Here is a 24,366-nt window from a genome sequence, read left to right as displayed (position 1 = left end):
GCTGCCCCCCCCCCAAATCCCCCACAATCTTTTCTCCTGCCAGTGATTGCCTTGGGTATCTTATTTGTAGTGATGTAGTTCAGCATCCAAGATTCATGGTTGTGGATGATGATCTCACTTGGTCATGGAAATCTTATGTCGACTTCTCCTCTCCCTATCAAGTAATTCTGCTTGGCCCTGATACCAAATTAGAAAGAGTAGTATCAATGTGCACCCCTACACAACCAGAAAAAGCTTACTTAAATTCATACACATATCTCTCTACACATATGAGAGAGAGAGAGAGAGAGAGAGAGAGAGAGAGAGGACGATGCAGATCTATATCTGCCCGAATTCTGGCTGAAATAAAAGCTCCACCACAATTCCAAACAAGTAACCACACTCTCTTACGGGATGTCAGTAGCCTTCTTGCACACTTTTGAGACACAAGATGTGGAGAAGTCTGAGCTCCAATTGATGTGCACAAGACCTGAACCTTGCCTTCGACTCTCCTAGATGGAAGAGTGAGGGCCTAAGATGTGTGGTGGAGAGGGGGGTGTAATCATCCTTTATATAGGCCATCAAGGGCCTAAGCCCTGGCAGGTGAGACCCTTGCGCACCCTGCCCCCCCCCGCCCTCCGCCCTTCCCTCCCACCCACACATCTTTCTGCTAGATGAATTAGGAGGATTACATTGTCCTTTGTGTTGTGGATTAGGACTCATCTGCATCCTGTTCTTTCCACCTTGTAAGTCACGATGGATCTAGAGGTGTAGCTGTGGCACCTGACCCCATATCCTGGCGTTTCATAAGAGTACCATCTATCACCTTCCATAGTCTCTATGAATTGAGAAGATTGTTGACCTTAAGTTAGTGATATTCACGAGTAGAACTGAGAACTTGCTATCCTAAACAGAGAACTGAAACTACATTTCATGTGAAGGTTGGCTGCCGCCCCCCCCCTTCTTTTCTACTGCCTAGACAGCAGGCAGTGATTGCTGTGGATATCTTCCTTTTACTGGTGTTGTTCGTCATCCAAGAGTCATGGCTGTTGACAATGTCTGGATTGATCTCATTTGATCATGGAAAGCTTATGTGGAGTTCTCCCTCTCAGGTGATTCCGCTAGGCCCTTATACCATGCTAGAAGAGTAGCATCAATGTGAACCCCACCCCTACACCCAGAAGAAGCAAACTTAAAACACATATGAGAGAGAGAGAGAGAGAGAGAGAGAGAGAGAGGACAATGTAGATCTTTATTGATTCTGCCCAAATTTGGGCTGAAATAAAAGCTCCACCACAATTCCAAACACAGGTGCTACGGAATGTCAATAGCCTTCTTGCACACTTTTGAGACACAAGATGTGGAGAACTCTGAGCTCCAATTGATGTGCACAAGACCTGATCCTTTCCTTTGACTCTCCTAGATGGAGGAGTGAGGGCCCTAAGATGTGTGGTGGAGAGGAGGGTGTAATCTCCTTATACAGGCCACCAAGGGCCTAGCCCTGGTAGGTGAGACCCTTATGCACATGGGCCCCCCCTCCTGAACAAAGGCAAACTAACAGGAGGAAATAATAGCCGACTAGATAACCAACCTGCCACATCATGGCCAACTACCACGTTAGCAGCCAGGTGCCACATCAGCAGCTGAATGACACGTGACACTTCTGCCACATCATATGCGTCCTTGGCACATGGTTGATTGCTATGTCACTTGTTGCTTGCCATGTGACTTATTGCCACACCATTTACTGCAGATCCCCAGCCATACATGCCACATCATCGTTCAGCCCTGATCTGCAGCTGTTTAACAGCTAGTACTGCTGTTCACACATCAGCCTCTCTATCTGACTAACTAGAGAACTGAAGCATGATGCCTAGGGCATCCATCCACCATCTATGCTATCGCTCATGGCTTATCCTGATTTAGGTGAGCATCTACTCTAGGTGGATGTCTAGAGGGTGGAGCATTGATTTGCAACACAACTCACAACCCTTCCATGTATCTATGTCCTTTTCTCAGTGCTTGTTGATGGCTTAGTTTCCATTAATACCAAGATTAATAAATACTGTTTAAGAGTCATGAGAGGAGCAGGAGCATGTTTCTAGGCAAAATGCCTTAATAAGAGCTGCACCAAATTCTTACTTTATCCACAGCATCCAGCGCACTCCTTCCTTCGAAATTTAGCTGTTGTATGTTAGTTATATCATTTTGACAAGTGGCGAGTCTTGAAATCTCAATATTCAACATTTTGAAGGACATGGGCAAAATACGACAATGTAAGGGAATAAGTAATGAAGATTAATCAAGCTGTTTTCAAGTTCTTATGTTTCTATTGCAGATGGCGGCTGTTGCAGCTCTTTGTGTGCAGTATGAGCCAGACTTTCGCCCAAACATGAGTATCGTGGTAAACTCATTGCAATCTTTATTGACCTCAAGGCCAAATATGACTTTGACTGCTACTGTTGAACCCGAGATGTGATATTGACCCTGATTTATGTTGTTAAAGGTCTGTACCATCATGTGAAATGTGACCCAGTTGTCATGACATGTATTAAGAGGTTTTAATGGCATAATAGACCTGAGTTGGCAGGAGCACATTGTTAAGATTCAGATTGTACTTGTAAGTTTAGCTCTTTATACTTGTATGGTATGGTAAGATCACATTTTAAAACAGAAATACTGATCTTAGATAGCTACATAATGTAGTCCACTAAGAATTGAAATCAAATTCGAGTGAAATTTGAACATGGTAAATTCCAAATTTGTTACAATATAAGGAAAGCCTTCTCGTAATAAACACTAATTTCAAGAGGTTGGTCATTCATGAGCTTATTATCATGTATTTTGAATGACATAGGAACCTTTTCTTGAAGGAACAATTGGCTTTGCAAAGCATTTATTTTCACATGTGAAATGAGAGATCATGGTTTGGAAGGTTGAGCTCATGCATGTGACAGTTCTTATCATAGAAAGTAACAAAATATAAAAACTTAAGTTGCTACAAAGTAATGCATTTTCTAAATGGAAAAGGCAAGGTATTGTGCCTTAATAGGTAACCCCAGATTGAATTTGGGGTCAATTAATTAATTTGTTTGTGGGGGGAGGGGGGATTGGGATAAAGGGGGGAGGGTTTGAATTAAATAACGGAGGAAGGGGAGTGGGGCAATACTTAGAGGGGGAAGGAGGAGGGGCAATCTCACATGTTGGGAGGGGAGAGTTGATTTAAATGAGGGAGGGGCATTAAAGAGGGAGGACCCGTGAGATTGGGAAGGGGGGGACCATTTATCAAGGGCATAGGGGAGGGAGGCTTTATAGGAGATAGGCATATTATATTACTTTGTAGCTTGATGGTAGGGTACAGGCTTTGGAAAAGGAAGGTTTTGGGTTTGAATGTTTTCTTGAACATTTGAGGAAGCCCCCCTTGCACATAGTCTATGCATAAATAAATTAAGCCATAGAGAAACGTAGTTTAATTAAAGAGTAAATAAATTAATCCATAGATAAACATAGGTTAATTAAGCCTCCACTCACCAAAACTAATTGGTAGGAGATGTGAATAGGAGAGGTGAAAATGGTAGGAGATGTGAATAGATAGTTGATTTAAAGGTAATAGACGTGTTTTCTAGCATATGATAGTCATTGCCTCTCCCTTGACAAATCTCTCAGTGATTGCGTATCTTTCTCTTCCATGGTAACCTTTTCATCGCATTAATTTCTTTGAAACCATTTCCATCTATCACACTTTTCATGCACACTACCACCTCGTTCTCTTTGTTGATTGATTTTGCCAACTATCTGCCTTTTTCCCCTTTTGATTTTGCCAACTATTTTCCTTTTTCGTGCATGCTTTTTTTCCCCTTGTCATTTGCTTCATATAAAGTTGTTATGCCACTTTAAGAGTGTTTGGTAAGCTCTCTCAAGAGATTCAAATTTCAGCATTATCAAACCCTCTTGGAATTAATTATTTCAACTTATTAATAAACTTCATAGCCTATAGATTCTCTCCTTAACTTCCAACTTCATGGATTTCAAGACATTCGCCTTGTTGGTACCTCTTTTGGATATAGTGCATGATTTTTTATTTCTCCCTTATCTCTTCAACAAAATAAGAGGGTTTCAATTATAATGTTTACTTTGAGGTCCTTTGCAAACAATTGTAAGTGGTTCTTTGCCTTGGCATACTTACTCCAAAAATGAGGAAAATGATAAAGCCTTCTTGCACATTGAATATTTTATGCCCTTTCATACCCACCTTAGTGGTTGTCATATTTGAAATATCTAATACTGAAAAAAATCATGCTTGCACAAACAAATCATCATATAAGACCTAAAATTATATGTTGAAACAATAGTGCATGTGCCTTAAGTGCCAAATTTTCTAAATAGGTATTTTGTGGTTCAACTATTAGACTTTCATTCATGTCAACTCTTTTGAATAGATCTTTTGTGTGTTTGAATACCAAAATTTTATTGCTTTCTGTCACAATGAGATCAACATTTAATATTACTACAATGGTGAAATGCCATCTCCATGCAATTGGTAATGCATGGCATGATTTGTATATGATTGTGCATCAGATATTAACAAAGTTCTCATGTAGTTTGCTATAATACCTTCTTGGTGCTTGGTTTAATCATATAAACTTTTCTTCAATATGGATGTTCTTCTCTTAGCCTTCTTGTCAATGTCTTATTCTTATTCTTCGCAATCATGATATTTTGTATTCAATTTGACTATCCTTAAGTCCCTTTATTCTTTAATTCCTTTCCTAACAAATTGATTAGCTTTTGAGGTATCTTTTGCTAGCAACATATTAATATGTGTTGCCATTGGCTCGCCATTGGTATGCCACGTTTAATAGTTTTTACTCATTTTAGAAACTAATCGCAATTCTTCCTCAATCTTGGAATATATAACATCATTTGTGTACAATTTCTTTCATCTATGCATATCCTTAGGTATTGAAACTTTTTATTGAAATGTTTACGATAGTAGTAAGGCTATATATCATGCTTTGAGTCTATTCCAATGGCTTCATTTGACCAAACCATTCTTTGAGACTTGTCATTCTGGTAAATGTACGCCTATCCACATACCATATATAATGTTATTCCACATACCATATATTATGTTATTCCATGAATTTTTAAAATGATGGTTCTTGTCTTTTTAAAGTGATGACGATTCTCCTCTTGATTTCTTTGTGCTAAATCTTCACTTGTTTGGGCTAAATCCACATACCATATATAATGTCAGTCCATGCATTTTTAAAATGATGACAGTTCTCTTGATTTCTTTGGGCTAAATCTTCACTTCTTTGGACTCTTCTTTCATGTCGAGCCATTGGATCATTGCCACATGCACATTCAAGGGTGAGGATCAACTTGAGCTATGGTAGATCAACCACCATTGATGTCTTATGATGATCCAATGGCCATGGTTCCTTTTGAAGATCTTTATAAAAGTAAACAAAGGTAAAGTGACCGGTTGTTAGTCCTCCCAACAATGACAAGACGTTCAAAAACAACCATTCTTGTCTTCCTATTGGCCAACCCCTTATCTCATTTTGTTAAGGGCCGAATGCACGAGGCCCTTTTTGAGTCCAAATTTCCCCTAATGCTTTTGTTGATCCATCTTGTCATGTCTGATGCATAATTTTTTATCTAGATTCAATGGTGATGCCAAACACCATGCATAATACCATTTTCTATAACTTTGTTGTTGTAGCATGTGAAATTGGCATCTCCTCAAGAGTTTATCATGTTCTTGCATACATTTTGTTGCCCCGGCCCAATTGTTCTTTGATCTTTGAACAAATGTTACGCTTGGAGAACTCACTAGTCTTTGCAAGACTTACATGCTTGACTCATAGTTTGTGCGTGCTTCCAAGTTTAAGCGCCAAACGTATTAGTGAATCTCTTTAATTGCTTCTCGACTAGTGAGCTAACAATATTTTTTGTCATAGCACAATCAGTTGTAGCCACTTGCAAAATATCATCCATACATAACCTTAACGTGGAACAACCCTGGGCTTCCTATTTAACAACGTAGATTGAATTCTTGCTCGGAATGAAATCCCCACTAGAACCCCCTATTTCATCAACTCTATCTACTTCATATGTGGTACCATCCATGTGTTTATCCTCTAGAAATCATCTTCCATCCTCAAATGTGAGTCTCTTGATAGGTCACCTCACTAGACGGACACAATCTAGTTCATCACTTAGATTTGATGATGCATTGGCATTCTATGTTATATCCACCGCTACACCCACATCAAGGTCTCCTAATATTTCAAGATCAATAATCTCATATGGGTAAGCCAGAAGGATGACTTGTGCCAAGGCAACGTTTTTTCAACACTGACCATAGTACCACTCTCCTTTCTCTCTAACTATCATGTACACTAATGCAATCATAATCTTCAAGCATCTCATCACATTGTATTGTTTCTCCCTCACCATTGCATATGTCAGTTGTGCATTTTAATGGTCAAAAGCATTGCGTTGTATACCATCATGGTTTTGTAGTACCTTCGTTATATTTTCCCTATTCCACTTGACAAAACTAATAACAACATCACAAAATTTCCATGCACCATCAATTGGAAATGGAAAAAGTGCTCTCCTATTGAGACATTTCTCCATCGACACCGCTAAACATCCTACACCAAAAATTTTCCCATGGCATGTGTTAAATGTAATTATTTAATGTACCTTCCCCATGGTCACAATATTGTGGTTAACCATCCAATTGACCATATCTTCACAACAGATTGCTTCACCCATGACACCCAAAAAGTAAAAGCACAGCTATTAGTTAGTCAAACAATTTTGAAATAACAAATTCAACCATCTAGCTAAATTTTTTTTACAGGTTATCTTCTCAAAAACATTTGACCAAATATCCAAATCTCTCTCTCTCTCTCTCTCTCTCTCTCTCTCTCTCTCTCTCTCTCTCTCTCTCTCTCGCTCGCTCTCTCTCTCTCTCTCCTTCCCTCCCTCCCTTCTCCCTCCCTCCCCCCCCCCCCCTCTCTCTCTCTCTCTCTCTCTCTCTCTCTCGGAATAAGGGGACGTTTTGACCTTGTGGCCAAATCTGCACAAGGTTACGATGGTGTCCAATCAAAACCTTGAAGTGATGACTAAGCGAAAGTAGGCATCCTGGAGATTATTTGATCGTGTGATCGAATCCTTATGAGGGGAGAAAAATCTTTAAATAAAACATCAAGGAGAGTGCCTCACCCGATAGAAAGCCCAAAAATGTTCTGTGATGATGTAGAGCAAAAGTGTCTCCACCTACAGGAAGCCTAAAGAAGGTTTGACCGTGTGCCTAAGAATAATTTGTGGCAAAATCCTTCCGACGTGATTATACATTCACAAAGCATCAAGAAGTTTTGAGCTTTCTAAGAAGAGCTTGTCCACACAATAAGAAAACCTATAGAATTTTGACTAGGTGGTCAAATCTTCGTGTGTGTGTGTGTGTGTGTGTGTGTGTGTGTGTGTGTTGTCCAAATCTTTCCACATCTTGTCCATGAGACCATACCTTGAGGACAGTTTGGAAACCCTAAGAAAGTTTTGATCTTATGGCCAAATCTTTGTGGTTCATCCAAACCTATGCTTGAGTGTTACTTTCATAATATAGATCTTGATTACACAAGTAGAAAGCCTATAGATATTTTGACTAGGTGGTCAAATATTTGTGTGTGTGTGTGTGTGTGCGCGTGAGCATTTGCATTTATGTGTGTGCACGCACGTGCACATGTGTGTGTGTGTGTGTGTGTGTGTGTGGGGTTTTCACAAAAACAAAAATGTGTGTGTGTGTGTGTTGTCCAATCAAAATGTGTGTGTGTGTGTGTGTGTGTGTGTGTGTGTTGTCCAAACTTTTCTAGATGTTTTCCATGAGGTTATCCCTCCAAGATGGTTTAGACCTTGTGGCCAAATCTTTGTGTGTCGTCCTAACCTATGCTTGCATGATAAGCTCATGAACAAGAGCTTTCCCAACACAATTGAAAATCCTATAGAAATTTTGACCTGGTGGTCACATCTTTTCTGAGTGTTTGTGTTTGTGTTTGTGTGTGTGTGCGTGTGTGTGTGTGCGCGCAAGCATGCATGCGCATGTGTGTGCATGTGCATGCACGAGTTTCTCTCTTTATGTGTGTGTGTGTGTGCATGCACGTGCGCGCGTGTGTGTGTGGACTGAACATAACATCGCATATCTGCACGTACAGTTTACTCAGCCATATCAAATTTTCAGAGCCTCCTTGAGGCAATCTGTTTATGATTCCTATCAGGAGAGTGATCTTCATAGCTCTTGCTTAGAGATTGTTTTCTTGTGTTTTTGATGTGCAAGAGATTCTACTCTTTCGAGTGATCTTCATAGCTCTTGCTTAGAGATTGTTTTCTTGTGTTTTTGATGTGCAAGAGATTCTACTCTTTCGAGAATCTCTTTGTAAAATATTAAAATTGTAATATTATGATTGTGGAATTACCCAATAAAAAATATCTATGTGTGTGTGTGTTTGTTCATTTTGTTGGGACAAATTGATGTATTGGGGTCAATACCAAGGATTACAAGGTCTATGGTTATGAGTGTGATCACATGAGTGTGTGAACACATGCAAGTGTGTCTGAGTTAGGTATGGCTGATGATGTGTTAGTTAGTAGGTATGATTGAGTGAATCTAGGAGTGAGATTCATGGAGATGATTATGGATCTAGATGCTCACTATTGAGCTCACATATGATGTAATCTATGGATGTCCCTAGTGTCTATATAATGACACTCTCTCAATGAATAAACAAGCTTCATTGTTCATCTTGTTGCCTCTACCTTGTCACCATGCATTTCCAACATGTGGTATCAGAGCCATTCCAGCCTCCATGAGGCACTTCTAGCCACCTTCTTCTTCGTCCTCCACCTTCTTCCTCTTTTGCTCCCTTTCTACATAATCACTAGAGGCTGCCATTCTCAAGATCCGACCATTCAGTTCCAAACTCCTTTTAGATGGACCTTTCCCTTACGTAGGCGCACATCCTCACCAGAAGGATCTACAAAATTTTGCATTTGTTGCTCATGGTGCCAACATTATTGCCGCACAAAATTATTCAAAATTCATCCACCAGTATAGTCACAAATCTAGCATGCCCTCTTAGCATAACTTAGGCAATGTTGAGAGCTTGTTGCTCATGAAATTTGAGCTCAAACCAAAAAGCGGTTGAGGAGATATCAACGGTTTGTCAGTTTAGCTTGCAGTAGTTCTCCTAGGCGACTTGAGCGACCATTTCGCCCCTTGTTGGAGGATCTTCTTTGCTATTAATTAGGTCTTATTTTGCCACTAAAATCCCCTTCATAGCCTCTATAATCAGGTTGAATTATCAGGTTGAATTCCACCCTCCATCCGATCTCTATCTCTGTCGGCTTCTTCATATTTTGGTCAAAGACAATTGACCAAGCAGTCAAAATTTGGGGCTTTTATACTTGACTGAAAGTTTTGAATATGTTTACTGTGTTTCACCAAAAGAAATCAGTCTTCGTGAAGCTTATATTCATCATTATACTCTTGCTTTTCTATGTGCATGATTTGATGCTTGTGCTCTCAAAAAATATGTTCAAAAGTTCCACTTACTTGAGTCTATTTGTCAAACCTTATATGGCATTAGACATTGCCCATGTGGTAAGCCTAGAATTGGATACTTTACTTCACATTGACAAAAAGATTATGCTATAGTATACCAAGAAGATACACAAAGAAGGGAATATTTGCTTCATTGACACCAAGCATAATGAAATGGAAAGGCAAGTTTATGATTTTGATACAATGGTGGCTTGGAAACGACACTGGAAAAGGATTGCTATCAAGGGGGGAATCTTACCCACATCTCCAAAATATTGGAATTTTTATGTGTACTCAATAAGGTTCTCTTCCCTAGGATGTCCTCCTCAAATGATTGTTAGTGGTATGTGAGTTTTGTCCTTGTCAGACCTATGGGGGCCATGCTTCCCATACATAGTCATTCTCCATTCTCCTAGTTGGAAACCAAGATCCATAACCAGAGCGAGTCCCAAGTTGGGGTCATGATTGTTGTTATTTACTAAGTGTGAACAAGCCATGAAGCTTCCCATGTACTACTGTTAGGGTGAGGTCATGACTTTGTGGGGGGCTATGTTGGGACAAGGTGATGTACTGGGTTCAATACCAAGGATTACAAGGTCTATGGCTATGAGTGACTGTGTGAACAAGTGTGTGTGTGCCTGAGTCAGATGTGACTAATGATGTCTCAGTTAGTAGGTGTGATTGAGTGAATATAGGAGTGTGGTGTGTGATTGAGAGATTCATGGAGATGATTGTGGATCTAGATGCTCACTATTGAGCTCACATATGATGTAATCTATGGATGTACCCAGTGTCTATATAATGACACTCCCTCAATGAATAAACAAGCTTCATTGTTCATCTTGTTGCCTCTACCTTGTGACCATGCATTTCCAACATGTGTGTGTGTGTGTGTGTGTTGTCCAAACCTTTCCACATCTTGTCCATGAGACCATCCCTTGAGGACGGTTTGGAAACCCTAAGAAAGTTTTGGCCTTATGGCCAAATCTTTGTGGGTTGTCCAAACCTATGCTTAAGCCTTCCTAAAAAATGCCGCAACACCGCGTGGGTCACTAACTTGTTCTAATTATTTATATGGTATAATTTAGAGTAACATTTGTACTAACTAATGTCAATGTAGAGTAATATTAGTACTGAATAGTATGCATTGTGCATAATACCTAGTATGTACTAATCTAACTATCAATTCTACCAAATCTAACTATGTATTAAGCACTTAATATGATAGTCTTACTAGTACTGAATACACAATATGTATCAACTGCATAGTATGCACTTAGAAGATCTAATTGTATATATACTACTATACATGGCACTACTGATACCAAATATAAAGTGTCATGCATACAATATGGACGAGATATGGACTTGTCCAATCTAGCTATGTATGTAGTATTGTCTAGAGGACTATTACTACTACATACTTAGTTTGTACTTATTTAACTATTAATTCCAACAAATCTAACAATATTTATAGTACTATTAGTACTAAATTAATAGTATGTATTGGGCCCAGTGTGCACATAAAATGTACCATCACTCTCACGAGATCTAGCAAGATGTAGTACTGTATATACAATACTATTTGGAGTACTATTAGTACAGAATACATTGTTTGTACTTATGTAACTATTATTTCTACTAATTCTAACTATTTTTAGAGTAACATTAGTATTAACCAAAAAGTATGTTTTAAAGCCCATGCAAAGTATCATGCCCATCGCACATCATTTGCATGAAAAGGCATCCATATTTTCTTGTTTCTTACCATACGTCATGCATGAGTGTTAAAAAATGTAAATTAGTGTGTTTTAGCCTATGTGTGTATCTCCAATGTGTATGAATCATACTTTGCATAGGTTATAACCATACTCACATTAAGAACCTTGCAAACTATCACACACATTTGATATTACTTACATTGGTGGGCATGCATATTTCCTTATTTATAACCACGTATCATGAACGTGTGTTAAAAAGTGAGAATCGGTGTGCTTCTAGTATATGTGTGTATCTCTCATGGGTATGATATTTTACACAAGCCTTCATATTACTCACAATAAGGATGGTACAAAGTATCATGCCCATCAGATATCATTTGCATGGTCATGCATGCATATTTCCTTATTTGCCATGCATTATGCATGAATGTTATGCATCGGTGTGCTTCTAGCCTATGTGTGTGTCTTTTATGGGTATCGATGCCTTAATCTTACTCACATTAAGGCTCATGAAAAGTATTGTAGCCATCAGATATCATTTTCATGGTTGGGCTTGCATATTTTATTGTTTCTTATCATGCATGAGTGTTAAAAATTTTGCATCAGTGTTCTTCTAGCCTATCTGAGTACATTGTAGCTTCAATGGATGTGATACATTTCAAGGGTAGGCTCACACAAATGATCATCCCTTTGGATATCATTTTCATGGTTGGGCATACATGTTTCCTTGTTTCTTATGATGCATGAGCTTCTAGACTATGTGTGTATCTCCAATAGGTATGATACTTTACAGGGACTTAATCTTGTTCGCATTAAGGCTGTGCAAAGTATAATACCCACTGAATATCATTTGCACAATTACATGATGTGTGGTAAGAAATAAGGAAATATACATGCCCAACTATGCCAACAATATCTGATAGGTATGATACTTTGCACATCTGCAATATGATTAAGAGTAAGGCTTATGTAAAGCATTATATCCATTGGAGACACAGACATCGGTTAGAAGCATATAGATGCATAGTTTTTAACACCATAATGCATGGTAAGCAACAAGAAAATATACATGCTCGACCATAAATATGATATCTGATGAGTATGATACTTTGCATGCGACTTACTGTGAGTAAAGATAAGGCTAGTGGAAAGTGTTATACTCATCAAAGATACATATATAGGCTAGAAGCACACCGATCCATATTTTTTAACACTCATGCGTGATTGTAGTAAGAAACAAGGAAAATATACATTCCCTTACAAATGATATCTAATGGATATGATACTTTGCATGGGCCTTAATGTGAGTAAGATTTGCAAAGTGTCATACCCATCAAAGGCACACATATAGCCTAGAAGCACACTCGAGGAAGCACACTGATGCATATTTTTTATAGTGCTTAGATCCATCATGGTGTAACAACACATCAAATCTTGTCCCATTACAAGACAAAGCCACAGATTTTGCCTTGCCCTAATGAAGATCCCATCATAGTGACTATAGTAAAAAAAAAGCATGTCCACCCTAAAGCAAGTCCTCATGCTACTCCAAATGCAACCAAACCTAGCATCAATCTATTTGGTTGCAATTGAGAAAGATTGATGCTATTAATTTTGGTCCCATTTTGATCGCCAATGCCCCACGTCAGTATGCAATCGGAACATTAGTGGACCCACATGTGTCTAGGTGGATGCCCCTAGGAGCATAATAAAAATGTGCATATGCAGACCTATTTATGAGAAAAGATTTAGCACGTTCCACAGTCCCTTCATATCCCCACTTGGAGCCCATCATTCAAATAGGAGTAGTAATTCTTTAATGTATTTTTATTTCTCTTGAACAAGAAGTACTCAAGGACAATCTTGATCACATTTATTCTAGCAATAGATACAAAAACATTTCAAGTGCTCTATTGTTATCTTCGTCTTTAGGCTATCTACCCACCCTAGTTTGTTATATGGGGTAACTCGGGGCCATAGCATTTAGAAGTAGGATATTTCCTTGCTACTTCTTTACGTTGCATTTTGGGATATCTTTCTAATTAGATCATGCGATTTAGTGACTAGGGTAAAGAGGCTAGTACTATGCACCCCTAAGGTTTTGCTAGTTGAAGGGCTTACCCCTATTCATTTTTTGAAGTTTTTTCAAATCTAAACTCATTGCATGGATAACCATAGAGGGGGAATATACTTTTTCAAAAAAAGAGAGAAAAAAAGTAAGCTTGATGAAAAACTTAAATACATAGTACCAAAGGCATTGGTGGGCCAATACTATGCCACATGTAAATGATATCAACTTTTAATAAAAGCTTGACACATAAGCATTTCCCCCCTTTTGCATGCTTCTTTACATTGCTTTGTTAAAACTTTGTAGCCCCATATTATGGAAACAAGATGTGCAAAAGTTTTGACCTTGTGGCCAAAAATTTTAAGGGAAAATATATTGATTGGGATTTTGGTTCTATCAAAATAAAACTTTGAGCTTTGTGGTGAAACCTTCTTTAGGTTCCTTGGCAAGATCTTGAAAAAATTAAGAAGATTTGGTCAAAACTTGTTTAGGTTCTTGCCTAAGTGGATGCACATCCAATAAGTTCTTGCCATAAGGCCAAAACTTTGTATCCCAATCCTTTGGAAACAAGATGTGCCCCAACAAAGTTTTTGCCACAAGGACAAAACTTTGTATCCCAATCCTTTAGAAATAGGATGTGCCAAATTTTTGACCTTGTGGCCAAAAAATTTCAGGGAAATATACTCATTAGGATTTTGGTTCTATCAAAAGGACTCGTGGGGTGAAACCTTCTTCAGGTTGCTTTGTGAAGATTTTGACAAAATCGAGAAGATTTGGCCATAGCGCCATATGGTCCAAACTTCTCCAAGTTCTTGACTATGTGGATGCACATCCAACAAAATTTTTTCCACAAGGAAAAAACTTTGCATCCGCATCCTTTGGAAAGAGGATGTGCCGAAGTTTTGAGGGAAATATACTCATTAGGATTTTAGTTAATGCTATATGGTCAAAACTTTGGCCATATGGTCATAACTTGTGAAGAGTTTCCTGGACAAATATTTTGCATATGGTTAAGAGATTATCCCAACTGGCCAAATTTTTTGCCATAGGGCCAAATCATTTGCATATGGTTGAAATCATTTGCACATGGTCAAAATCATTTGCATATGGTCAAAAGATTAAGCCATAAAGAGAAATCTTTGGGACATGGCTAAAGTTTTGGCCATATGGTCAAAATATTAGGCCATATGGCCAAAGTTTATGCCATATGGTCAAAACTTTGGCCATTTGATGATAACTTGTGAAGAGTATCCGAATAAAAACTTCAAGTTTTGGCATTGTGGCCAAAATTTTTGATGTAAACATACAAGAAGACACACTCATGAAAATTTCAAGTCAAGCTTTAGGGGAGAATTTTGAATTTTTTTTTTCAAAATTAGGTGGAATATTTGAATTTAGAATTCAAAAATGTTAAAAAGTTAAATTATAAGTTTATAGATATTTAGAATTCAAATTGAAAGTTAAAAATGTAAATTTCAAAATTGAAATTTAAATTTGAATGAGAGAGAGAGAGAGAGAGAGAGAGGGGGGGGGGTGTTAAAGATAGTGTAAATTGCACTATCTACATAGGGCATAGGGGAAAACCCTAACCCTAAGGGGTTTACATGTATATCTTCATGTTCATTGTCAATACACTTAGTGTATAGGTAGTCACTCCTCTCTGTCCCCCTCTCTCACTTGCTTTATCATGGTATCAGAGCACCGAGTTCTCCCACTCCCTTCATGAGTGTTAAGCCCTCCTTGCGAGGCATCCTCCGTGAGAGAGAGATTTTCGACAAAGAGAGTGAAAGCCCTTGCGTCATCAAGGCGTAAGCCCTTGCTCCATCAAGGCACAAGCCATCTCCGTGAGGCACCTTCATTGGTTCTCTAGCTCTCATCGTAGAGCTCTTCTCCAGCTTCGATTTGCTTCAGAAAGCTCAGGAATCCAGAGCTTGAGATACACTTTCTTGAGTGATTGCGAGGTTCAATTCAGCTCAAGATTTCTTGTATCTGAGAGACTAAAGGTTCAACCTTCAACCTCAGTAGATTCGTCCAGAGAGAGCTGCTGCTGTTGCATGAGTACTCGCTTCCAATCGAAAGGAGACGTGTCTACAAAGGTTGCTTCTACAACAAAGCCCATAAGCACTCCTCAACAGCTTACAACTCACAGGCTGCAACAATAAGCATCTCCTCCGCCAACATGGCAAGCGCCAGCAACATGCAGCTCAAAAGTTCTCCTCGACCAGTTGAAAAGCTCAGCCAAGGCGGCTCAAAATAGCCTCTTCAGTGGATCCCATACCCTCCAACTATAGCACCTGCAGGAGCTTCAAGCTTCATCACAATGCGGACAACACAATGCTTCACTAGCAGCTCTGCCATCAACGTCTCCAACGGCCATGCGCCTTCGCATGCGTCTACCATCTTCAACGAGACTCCAACTCCAAAGCGCCAGCTCCTTAATGACTTCTTCGGGAGGGACATCAGCTCCCACACAGCCCCGCAAGCTCCTCTTTGCCTCACAGCACGTTAGCCATTTCTTCAACAGGCTCTCAGTGCCTCCCTACGATTGAAGCCTCCACCAAAGGCGACCTCCTTGCTCTACTCCATTGATGACCACAGGCCAGTACCGGCCTAAGGCCTCCATCGCCCGGCCAACAGGTACGCCTCATTAGCAATCAACACAACGTCAAAACGATGCCCATGCAATGCTTATCCATCAGCTCCAGTGGCTCCACCTACAGCGGGCAGCCAAACACGCTCCTCCATGCGTAGAAGTCTCCTTCCACATCGTCTCCAACGACCTCGCCATTGCCAGCTCCAATATCTTCAATGCAGTAGCCACTTTCACACAGCCACAACTTTAGTACACCCGGCCTCCTCCACATGAGTGCCATATCCAGCAGAAGCAACACAATGCCCGCAACTCTCAGCCTGGCGCCAATGCCATCTACACGACTCGCAGGGCGACGGATTATTGGATGCCTTGGATTTCCAAATTATGCATCTCGACAGAACGGATGTTGTTTGCTACGTCTAAAAATAATAAAATTTCCCTTGATGTTGTTAGAAAGTATAAATCTTCTTTTGATGTTTTAATGGTTGAATTTGAAGATGTTTCTCCATCTAATTTGCTTGATGGTTTACGCCTTGAGTGAACTCCATCAACGGAACCTCACAGAGATTCTATCGGAATCTCTTTAGATTTCGGTGACTGGTGCAATTATCTTAAGGACTTGGTCCAAAAGTTGCCACATGGTAGCTCAATCTGCCAGGTACGCAGCCCCGTCATCACAATGCCACATCAGTTGCCACCTATGAAGCCACATCAACATGCCACGTAGTGCCACATCATTTGATCTTGCCACATCATCAGTGTGGCAAACTTTGCCATGTCAAAATCCATGTGGACTACTAGTAGGCGAGTCCACATCATCACCTACCACATAGGCAAGTCTAGTTAATAGCTTGTGCCATGTCATCACTGTCAGCCTCTGTCAGTGCCATGTAAGCATAGTGCCACACAGGCCTGCATGTGAACACAGAGGCTGTGGCAGCAGTGCTAGCCAAGCACACAGCCCCTTCACAGGCACACAATGCATTTGGTATGTGACCACCAGTCTGCTACATCACCCTTTTGGACCCCCTCCTTGGATCAAAATTTGGCCATCCTTGCGAGAGCCATAACTTTTGATCCAGGGGGAATTCGGAGGTGATCCAAAAAGCAAAAATGCTCACAAGATCGTGCTCTACGCGTTGAGGACCTTAGATATACGTTTTGACATTTTCACAAATCAATACCATTGCATCCTCATCATGGGAACCGCCTCCTGATTCATTGCAGCGCACCCAACACATAAAAATGAACAAGATAAAATTCATTTGCTGCCTTTGACACTTCGACGTGTAGTCTAGATATAAACTAGCTCAGCCATATAGGAGATCCAACTCCACCAAGCCAAGCAAGCCATTGCCACATAACCCAATTAGTTCCCATCGATGTCAGTCCCATCGAATCTATCATCAATATACACATTCAAACATTAACACCAGTTCAGTTCTCTTGGCATTTGGGAGCTCATCTCACAATTGGTGACACTTGGCAGAGTTATCCCTCTCTCGGATTTAGGATTGTTGCACATTTGCGCACACACATGCCACCCATGTGTAGTCACATTTGTTGACTATTTTTGGCATTGGTTCTTGCACACATACATCTGCCTTATACAGCCTTTTGGCTACGTCCCACACTTAATTGTCACCATCATGTTACAGGCTTGATCCTTGCTCGATCCTTGGCACACAATTGTTCCCACATGACTTGGTTTTGAACGTTTGGTGTAAGCCCCTCACTGTGGGAGCTCTTACATAGTGTTCTCATGGGTAGACACTCTCTTCGGTACATGGGTAAGCCTCTTGCATAGAGCACCAGACCGCCACCAGCATGGAGTTATTTGCATCACACAGTTGATAATACACCAATCATGACTCCGGACGAGATCCGTGAGTGGAAAGAGAACCTTCTTCAACCCTTTATTGCCACAAGGTATGTACCACGCTATGATGCCGACTCAAGCCTCATTGGCCTTGACACATCAGATGTAGGTGCGTCGGATGTTAGCATGGATCAATCGACAGTTTTTGATCATGCACATTCCTTGGTAAGCCCTTAGCATGAGGCACACTTCTCGGTAAGCCCTCAACACGAGGAATATTCAGCAACAGTAAGCCCTCAGCACAAGGCATATTTGACAGTAAGTCCTCAGTAGTCTCATCTACATCAGCACAGACTAATCCTAGTGATGTACAGTCATCACCCTTATGCATGGATCCGACTCCATCTTTTGCCACAGATGCAGATACTCAGTAAGAGTTCAGTGATCATGTAGATTTATAGCAGGTAAGTCGTCTGTACGAGGCATTGCTATAGTCACTGATGAAATTCAAGAAGTAAAGTGAACCATTAATGCTACAAGTATGTGCATAACCCCATACATTTTTATGTATCAAATCAAGAATAACTCTTGCTTGAGAGGTTTTTCTCCCAAAATTGGCTCTTTTCTATTTTCCAAAGCAACATGCTATGAATTTTTTTCCAAGAAACTAAAGTTTAGGAATGCCAAGTGTCATATCCTAATTTCTGAATTGCATTACACTTTTGAAATTGACATTGTCCATATCTTTTGTGCCATATTGTAGGAGGTGGCATCATCTGATGTTGAACTGACATGGCATGCAAGTCTGGTACTGAAGCTAGCATCCTAAATAAGCATCCTTCTTTGACTACTTTCCCCACTAGCTGGATATCCTCCAGATTTGTCTATGATTGTGCATTGCTCCATCAAAGATGACTCTATAGTATGTTTCGTCATTTGTTCAACTAACAAAAGGTTCTTATAGAGCTTCGAAACATAAAGGAAATCTTTCACCAATCCTTTTGTACCAGTAAATTGTTCATGTAGGGACAGTGCCTTTCCCTTAAACTAGATTTGGTGTGTTATCCAGAGGGTAGATAACATTCTTGGGTCCTTCTAATGGTTTCATCTTTGTAAACCATTATTGATTCTTTGTCATGTGAGATGATGAATGTACCAAGGATCCTGATCTACAAGGTTAACTTGGTAACTGCATTCCCCCTTGGAACCATAATCAATGTTAATCTACACTATGTCAGCCTTCTACATGTCATCACTCACAAAATACATTGTGTTGGGTTCGTTGGCATAATGACTATGACTTTGATGTCCACCACGATGATTTCCTCTTCCACGAAAATTTTCTTGCTTCTTGCAGCAATCTCGTGCATAACGTCCCAACTTGTGACAATAGTTGCACTGAATGCCTAGCATGTTGGTGGATATTGCATTCCCTCTCCCTTGAAATATCCCTCTATTAGAATAATTCCTCTTGGATGTGATGCAGATGCTGTCATTGATTTTGATGCTAATGTCCACTTCTCTGAGATGCTCTTCCTCTACCTCTATCTAAGACTGTGAATGCTTGATCATTGGAATGACCTTTTCTTGCTTGGATGGCCTATGTTTTGAGTTTTTGACCAAGGAACATTGACTATATTTCTTCAAGTGTTGAAACTTACCTTTGAATGGCAATACTCTAGGCTAGATTCTTGTATCCCTCTCTTAGTCCATTGAGGATGACTTGAACTACCTCTCTGGGTTTCATAGTCTCTCTTGCTGCTAAGCCTACAAGTTGATTGTGTAATATTTATACACAAATTGAGCACGGATCCTTCTAATTATGACATTCCAAAGCACTAGATATACTTCTAAAGATCGAACCAGTTGACAAACCATCGATTAAACAAGATACATGCTTCAATATGCTTCATCATCATTACAATGAACATGTCCACACAACACCAAGCAATGCTTCCTTAAATGAAATTCCTTAGTTTATATATAAGTTGATAGAAATGATCCACATTCAAAGTTGATGTAAAAGTGGTCGACATCTAACACTACACTTTTGCAACTCAACTCACATTAATACATTAACAAGTTGAATACATTCAGAAGGGCCTGCCCTGAAGCTGAGAGAGAAGAAGAAGAAGAAGAAGAAGAATAAGAAGAAGAGAGAGAGAGAGAGAGAAAGGGGGAGAAGAAGAAGAAGAAGAAGAGAGAGAGAGAGAGAGAGAGAGAAAGGGGCTATCCAAATCGGGAGACCCAATCAAATAAATCGATTGAAATTTTCAAAAATACATATTTTTCCCTTATTAAAATGAATCATTGTCACTATAGCCTAGGGCACGCCAAAAACCGCAGGTAGAAGTTTTATTTTGTTTTATGAACTTGTGAAATTAAATTTTAGTAGTTGTGGAAGTAGAGCTAACTTAGCTTCCACAATTTCTCTATCTTTCTCAAACCATTGAATTACTCTTTTACTCTTAGATTGTGAATTTGCATAGTCTTAGCTTAACTTGAATATGACTTCTTTCCCTAATTAAGGGGTGCTACGCTTATTGTTGGTAGAATTTTTGGTAACTATTAAATGCACCAATTTGTTTATTAAAAAAGGTTGGAAGCTCACAGAGGGGAGAGATTGACGCCCTTAGGGAAGCAAAAGCAAGAGGGAATTTTGTAAAAAAAAGGCAAGCGACGAGAGCCACAAGCCAATAGAATTTCCAACCGTGGTCATTTTCAGGATGTCGAGGTCCTTGGGCAGCTGACATTGATTGAGATTTGTAGCTCATCTTCCGCTTGCCACCTCACAAACATGTGAATCTCGGGCTATCTGCCAAGCCTAATGGTGGCAACTCGTGTGTCCTAGAAAACTGATTGTGACTACTGGCGCATGTGAAATCCGGATGCGACTTTTGTGATGGAAATGGCGGTGAGGGTCCGTGAAGACTACCACGAGTCACCCGACAATCACCATGACTCATATTTCAATAAAATCTTGATTTTTCTGCACGTGACCATCCAATGGAAGGAACAACTTCACGTGACCATCCAATGCAAGGAACAACGGCCGTTGAGTCTACTTTATCTAAAGTTTTACCATCCAATGCAAGGAACAACGGCCGTTGAGTGTATTTATCTAAAGTTTTATCTTGTGCTCTTTCTTCTTGCTTCACAATATATATTGTTGGGCCTCTTCATTCTCAATATCGTTGCCATAGCAGAGCCATGGACCTGTCTGCGTTTGTCACCTCGCTTAGCACTTCTTTCCTCATCTTCGTAGTGCTCCTGCTCCTCCATGCATGGCTCTCTCGGAAGCCGTCTAATGCTGTCATCTACTACCCCAGCAAGATCCTCAGGAACGCCCCCGTCGACCCTTCCTCCCGCGGCCTCTTCTCTTGGATCTCCGAAGCTTTTTTTGCCTCTCAACACGACATCCTCCTCCATGCCGGCCTCGATGCAACCGTTTATACCATCTTCTTGCGCTGCGGTATTCACTCTTTATTCTCATCACAACCACTTTGTGGGTTTGTTGCCGTCCCTTGCATTGCTTGTCTGTTCGCTGTGAGAATCTCTTTATTTAAGGCAGTTCAAAGTAATTAAAGTAAAATTTGGCGTCGCAGCCCGAGTGCATTGGCTTTCCTTGCCCAATCTACCCTTTGTCCAAATTTTTCTTCCTGTGAGTCATTGTGGGTTCTCCGCTCTGTGATACCTCATAAGTATTCTGTATAACCCATGTGTTCTCCATTGGCTTATACAGAGCATCGTTCTGCAGACGCTTTAGCTGTAAATTTATCAGCTGTTCGAGATTTGCGCTTAGGTCTAATAATGCATTCTCTGTGTCTAGTTTTGTCCATTTGCTTCTACGTAGCTGTTTTCTGCATGCCTGTGCTACTACTCATCAGCGCGACAGACGATTACTATAAAATTCAACAGCAGCATAATCCGTCTTTCGTGTTCACACGCTTCGATGAGGTTTCTGTCGGCAACATCCGGGTAAGATGATCCCAATTTGTCTTGCCGTAATGAATGATGTAACTACATCTAGCGCAGACTCACAACCGTGGAAATTGTGCCCATGCAGCCCGGAAGCCTGCGCTTGTGGGGCTTTGTGGTTGGAGGCTACTGGTTAACAATGGTTACAATCTTCGTTCTCTGGAAAGAGTACCGCTATGTGGCAACTCTAAGGGCTCAAGATCAGTACTCATCTCCAAAAGCGAAGCCGCAGCAATTCACAGTTCTCGTCCGGGATATCCCTCTCTCGACAAGAGGTCGGACTCTGGCAGAAGAAGTGGACGAATTCTTCAGGAAGCTACATCCTGCCACATACGAAACGTGCTTGATTGTCACCGACATCAGGAAGGTAAAGGAGAGCTGTGCGAAAATCGTGTTGGGAGTTGATTCCAATGGCAGAGGAAAGCCTTGATTGTGTGTACCTAGTATATTGATGCCGTTTATCCATCTCAATGTAGGTTTCGAAGGTATGGACGGAGCTTGAGTCCTGCAGAGGGAAGCTTGCCCAAGCCGAAGCCCTATTGGAGGAGTCTAAGTCTCGACCTCTGCATAAAACTAGTCCTCTAGGCCTCATTCGGCCGACGGTCGACTCCATAGATTACTACAACAAGCGGATTGAAAAATTGGCTCCCAAACTGGAGAAGGAACGTCAGACGCTCAAATCGTCCCATTCCCAGAAAGGAGCAGCCTTTGTTTTCTTCAACACCCGCTCCGCAGCTACGTGTGCTGCACAAGTGATGCATGGCGAGTATGCTAATCGCTGGACGATTACGCCTGCTCCAGAGCCTCGCGAGGTGATCTGGGAGAACTTAGCGATGCCCTTGACGCAGAGATTGGTGCGACGAGTCGTTGTATACAGCATTGTGTTCGCTATGGTGCTTTTCTATATGATCCCTATTGCCTTCATCTCTGCGATTATCTCCATCGACAACCTCGTGAAGAGGTTACCTTTTCTCGCACCCGTTGTCTCTCAGCGAGAGATCAACAGCATCCTTCAAGCTTACATGCCTCAGCTCGCGCTCATAGTCTTTTTGTTTCTCTTGCCAAAGCTTTTGTTTAAACTCTCGCAGGCGGAAGGTATCCCTGCCCGAAGTCACATAGTGCGAGCAGCAGCCGGAAAATATTTCTACTTCATTGTATTCAACGTGTTCCTGGGAGTCACGATTGGAGGCACGCTGTTCAATTCCCTCAACAGCCTCGTAGGCAATCCACAGTCCATCGTTTCTCTTCTCGGCAGATCGCTTCCTCCTCAAGCGACTTTCTTTATCTCCTTCGTGGCTCTCAAGTAAGCGAAATCTCTGCCTTTAAAGTCACGTTGTTCTTCCTTATGCCGACGTAGACATTCAGCTCATTTCATGATTCTCTTACGGCGCTTTGTTTCCAGGTTCTTCGTGGGTTACGGTTTGCAGTTGTGCCGCTTATTCCCTCTCATTATCTATAAGCTGAAGTGTAGATATCTCTGCAAGACACAGGATGCTGTGCGAGCGGCCTGGGCTCCCGGAGGCTTTAAATATGCCAGACGCGTTCCTGGTGATATGCTTATTATCACCATTACGCTATGCTATGCTATCATCGCGCCAATGATCTTGCCTTTTGCTGTCCTATACTTCGGCCTTGGCTGGCTGATCACGCGGAATCAGGTGCATGCATATCTCTCAATATTTTAGAGCTTCCTTTATGCTTTCTAAATCCTGGATCTCCCCTAACTTTCATTCGTCGAGGAAAGCATAACAAGTGAATTATCTGTGCGCAGGCTCTCAATGTTATAGTGCCCAGCTTTGAAAGCGGTGGCTCCATGTGGCCACATATGCACTCGCGAATTCTGTCAGCTCTTCTCCTTTCGCAAATCACAATGTTGGGCTACTCCAGCGTCAAAAGATTCCCCTATTCGACGCTTTTGATCCCACTTCCGATTGCAACAATAATATTCGCTTATATATGCAGAAAAATCTATTATCCGTCCTTCGCTGTCTCCCCTCTTGTGTATGCAACCAAAGACGTCGAGGTTCCCTCCATGGAGTCCATTGTGAAGGCTTATACACCCAGCTGCCTCCTGCCGAGTGACATAGAGAAACTGAGAGCTTGAGCAATAATGCCTCAAAGAGTGAAAAATAGATTCCTCTTCCTTCCGTGCTCATTCATCAAAGCAGCATCGACGAAACTATGCGTTCCTTGTAAATTTGTCCACTCACGCAATGAACGTCATGTGGCGTATGTAAGGATTTCTTTCGTGGGCCTTTTGGTATAAGAAGGCAGCACTTAGGCAAAGGGACCACTACCTGAAGAAGGTTTCATCACTAGTTTAGAATTTACTTTGATATTGAGTATATTTCCCTCAAAAGTGGGTGGGCATCCTGAGAGAGGCAAAAACTTCATTGGGTGGGCATCCTCAGAGAGGCAAGAACCTCAAGAAGGTTTGACCATATGGCCAAATCTTCTTGATTTGGCCCTATAGCCAAAATATTCTTGATTTTGTTGAGATTGGGATACAAAGTTTTGGACTTGTAGCCAAATCTTGTTGGATGTCCATCCACTTAGGCAAGAACCTGAAAAAGGTTTCACAATAAGATTAGAACT

The 24,366-nt window shown here is 40.8% G+C and overlaps 2 protein-coding genes across 2 annotated transcripts in view; both read left to right on the top strand.

Moving 5' to 3' along the window:
* Nucleotides 1-2,743, top strand: part of LOC147883905 (protein CYTOSOLIC ABA RECEPTOR KINASE 5-like) — a 48,009-nt gene extending 45,266 nt beyond the window's left edge. The window contains exon 8 of the mRNA XM_087398667.1: nt 2,318-2,743. Coding sequence (XP_087254793.1) covers nt 2,318-2,458 — 141 coding nt within the window. The 3' untranslated portion in view covers nt 2,459-2,743. The remainder of the gene's footprint in view (nt 1-2,317) is intronic.
* An 18,260-nt stretch (nt 2,744-21,003) lies between these two features.
* On the top strand, nt 21,004-24,009 carry LOC147883904 (CSC1-like protein ERD4). Its single transcript, XM_087398999.1, has 6 exons — nt 21,004-21,265; nt 21,623-21,771; nt 21,860-22,138; nt 22,248-23,074; nt 23,174-23,429; nt 23,543-24,009. The coding sequence occupies exons 1-6, from the start codon at nt 21,004-21,006 to the stop codon at nt 23,873-23,875; spliced, it is 2,106 nt and encodes a 701-aa protein (XP_087255125.1). The 3' UTR covers nt 23,876-24,009.
* Nucleotides 24,010-24,366: the final 357 nt, after the last annotated feature.

This window comes from Dipteris shenzhenensis, chromosome 27 (assembly GCF_047967505.1).
Source record: "Dipteris shenzhenensis isolate YYH24624 ecotype China chromosome 27, Dip_SZ_1.0, whole genome shotgun sequence".
In the NCBI taxonomy this organism is placed as follows: Eukaryota; Viridiplantae; Streptophyta; class Polypodiopsida; order Gleicheniales; family Dipteridaceae; genus Dipteris; species Dipteris shenzhenensis.
Note: the sequence above shows the minus strand (reverse complement) of the source record. Positions and strands in the feature narration are given on the sequence as shown.